The 2,493-nt window shown below is 56.0% G+C and overlaps 1 protein-coding gene across 1 annotated transcript in view; it reads right to left on the minus strand.

The window, feature by feature from the left end:
• MACF1 (microtubule actin crosslinking factor 1) overlaps window positions 1–2,493 on the minus strand; it is a 156,033-nt gene that overhangs the window by 75,275 nt on the left and 78,265 nt on the right. Inside the window, exons 37-39 of the mRNA XM_033519639.1 lie at window positions 1,865–2,089; window positions 474–617; window positions 155–388 (exon numbers count right to left, since the gene is read on the minus strand). Coding sequence (XP_033375530.1) covers window positions 155–388; window positions 474–617; window positions 1,865–2,089 — 603 coding nt within the window. The remainder of the gene's footprint in view (window positions 1–154; window positions 389–473; window positions 618–1,864; window positions 2,090–2,493) is intronic.

Here is a 2,493-nt window from a genome sequence, read left to right on the forward strand (position 1 = left end):
CACCCAGGACTGGGGAGAACACCCAGGAAAGAGACACCCAGGACTGGGGAGAACACCCAGGAAAGAGCCACAAATTGCTCTGTGCTGCATCTCCCAGGACCTGAGAGTCCCCCTGGAGCAAAGCCTGGAGGCTCTGCAGCTCCTGGCACCTTACCTTCTCCGTCTCCTGCTGCACTGCAGCACTCACAGCACTCTCCAGCTCCTTCTGGGCCACCTCTGTCCTCTCCTGCAGGGACTGGTACTGCTCCTTGGCACGCTGCAGGTCCTGCTGCAGTGCTGCCAGCTCTCCAGGCTCCAGCTTGGCTTTGTTCTCCTCCAGGAACTGCTCTGTGCTCTTCAGGACGCCGGCGAAGGAGGCGGCTCTGCTGTGCATGCTCCTCTGCAGCTCCTGGGTGGGAGATGCTGTGAGGCTCTGGGCGCTCCCCAGGTGACACCTCTGCCCTTCTCCCCCTCGATTTTAAACTCCCACTCACCTTAACATCGCTCTGCCTCTGCTGCAGGGCAGGCAGGTCCCCTTCTGCTCCCTGCTGCCCTGCCAGCGCATCCTCTGCCTGCCCCAGCCAGCGGCTCAGCTCGGCCAGGCTCTGTGCCCGGGCTGCCTGCTGCTCCTGCAGCGTCTGTGGGACAGCAAAGGGGACAGGGGACAGTCAGAGCCAGCCCTGCTCCTCCTCCCACGCTGCTGAAAGGCAAGGTGAGGTTACAGCAGCTCCTGGAGGGGAGGATGCAGCACAGAAAACTTTGTGGCTCTCCAGGTGGCGCGGCCCTGCCGAGCTTGGTGGCACCTTGGTCACCACCAGAGGTTTCTCGCTGTTGAGCTCCAAGCTGCGCTGCTCTCCCAGGAAAACTCAGCCAGGAGTTTCTGTGCCTTTTCCATTCCACCTTACAAACATTTAAACAGCAGCAGAAACTCGCTGAAAGAGAGGCAACAACCACCTGGGTCGGGCAGCGCCGCTGTGGAGCTCCAGACAACCCCAAATCGGGGTTTTTTTTCATGATTTGGGGTTGGAAAGGGAGCCCTGGAGAGGGAAAGTGTTTCTGTAGCTGATCCAGCTCCTCTTTTTGCTGCCAGAGCACAACACAGAAGCGCCTGTTTGAGCAATTGAGCATGATGTGACCTGAGAGTCCCTGAGACACCCCTGTGCCCCCCTGCCGGGGGGACAAAAGGCTTTTTGAGTTTTTCACTGGGCATTTCAGCAAGGTGATGAACAAACTTGTGCAAAACACTGTGCCTGCTTCTCCCAGCCATAAGACAGAACAGAAGCAAATTGAAAGAGCCTTCTTAAGAGCTCTTCAGCTGCAAAGCGAGTTCTTCCTGGGTTAGGATGGGCGCACACTCAATCTGAAAAGGCAAAGCAAACTGGTTAATACACACACACACTCCAGAGAGGACAGGCAAGAGTTACAGAGAGCAACTGTTAATAAAAAAATCACATTAATCCTGTCTTGAGAGGATCCATGCAGTGCTGGGTGCTGCAGCAGTGCAGCAGAGAGCTGGGGACTTGTTTTTGTCCTTGCCAGCTGTTTCCCTGGGCCTGATGTGTGCAGTGGAAAGGGCTTTAGGACTGTTGGGTGTCTGTGGGACACACACACATCCCCTTTCAGGGATTTTGGGGGTGATTACAGGGTTTATTCCACCCAAGCCCCAAACAACTCCATGTCCAGCAGAGAACTGCTGCCCAGACCCCGTATTTTGGGAGCAAAGCAACCTTCTGCCTGCTAGGAAGAAGAAAAGACTTTTAGAGGAAGCTGATGATGTGCAGTGAGAACCCCTGAACTGGGAGTGGCATGCAGGGGAAATCCCAAACTGGAGGAGCCTCAGCTGGCTGGGAGAGCAAAGGGCAGCCAGGAGGAGATGTCTCACAACCTTCACCTGGTCTGTCTGCTGGAGACAGACCTGCAGCACCTCCAGCCGCGCTGTCACACGCTCTGACAGGTCCCTGAAGGCTCTCTGCAGCTCATTCAGCAGCCTCAGCAGCTGCCTGCTCTGCTGGGGGGTCAAATCCTGGGCGTGCTCCGAGATGAGGAGCTGGATGTCGAAGGCGGCGGCGTCCAGCTCAGCCTTGGTGTCAGCAAGGGGCTCCTTCAGCTCCTGAACAGGAGAGAAAAGGTTAAAATGAGTAAAATGACCCTTCAGACTGCTGCACTGCTTCCCACCTGCAGGTGCCATGGGAAATGTGCTCCAGAAACACCGAATTCTCCCAGAACAGCGCTCAGCACGCAGGTGAGAGGGATTTTCCAGCTTCCCTCTGCACCTCACCAAGAGGTTTATTGGATGTGTGAAGGGCTGAAGATGATCCAGGCCTGGCCACAGTGACTCCACGTGCCACCACCAGCTCTCAAAACCTTCAATCCTCTGATTTCCACACCAAACTTGGAAATAATCTTTAAAGCTACTGCTAGAAGATGGGTAAGGAGACTGGGCTCCAAAAATGCAGGTGATGGAGACCAGGGCAGGTGTGATGGAGCAGCCTCCCTGAGGATGCAGCTCTCTCC

The sequence above is a fragment of the Parus major genome, chromosome 23 (assembly GCF_001522545.3).
Source record: "Parus major isolate Abel chromosome 23, Parus_major1.1, whole genome shotgun sequence".
In the NCBI taxonomy this organism is placed as follows: domain Eukaryota; kingdom Metazoa; phylum Chordata; class Aves; order Passeriformes; family Paridae; genus Parus; species Parus major.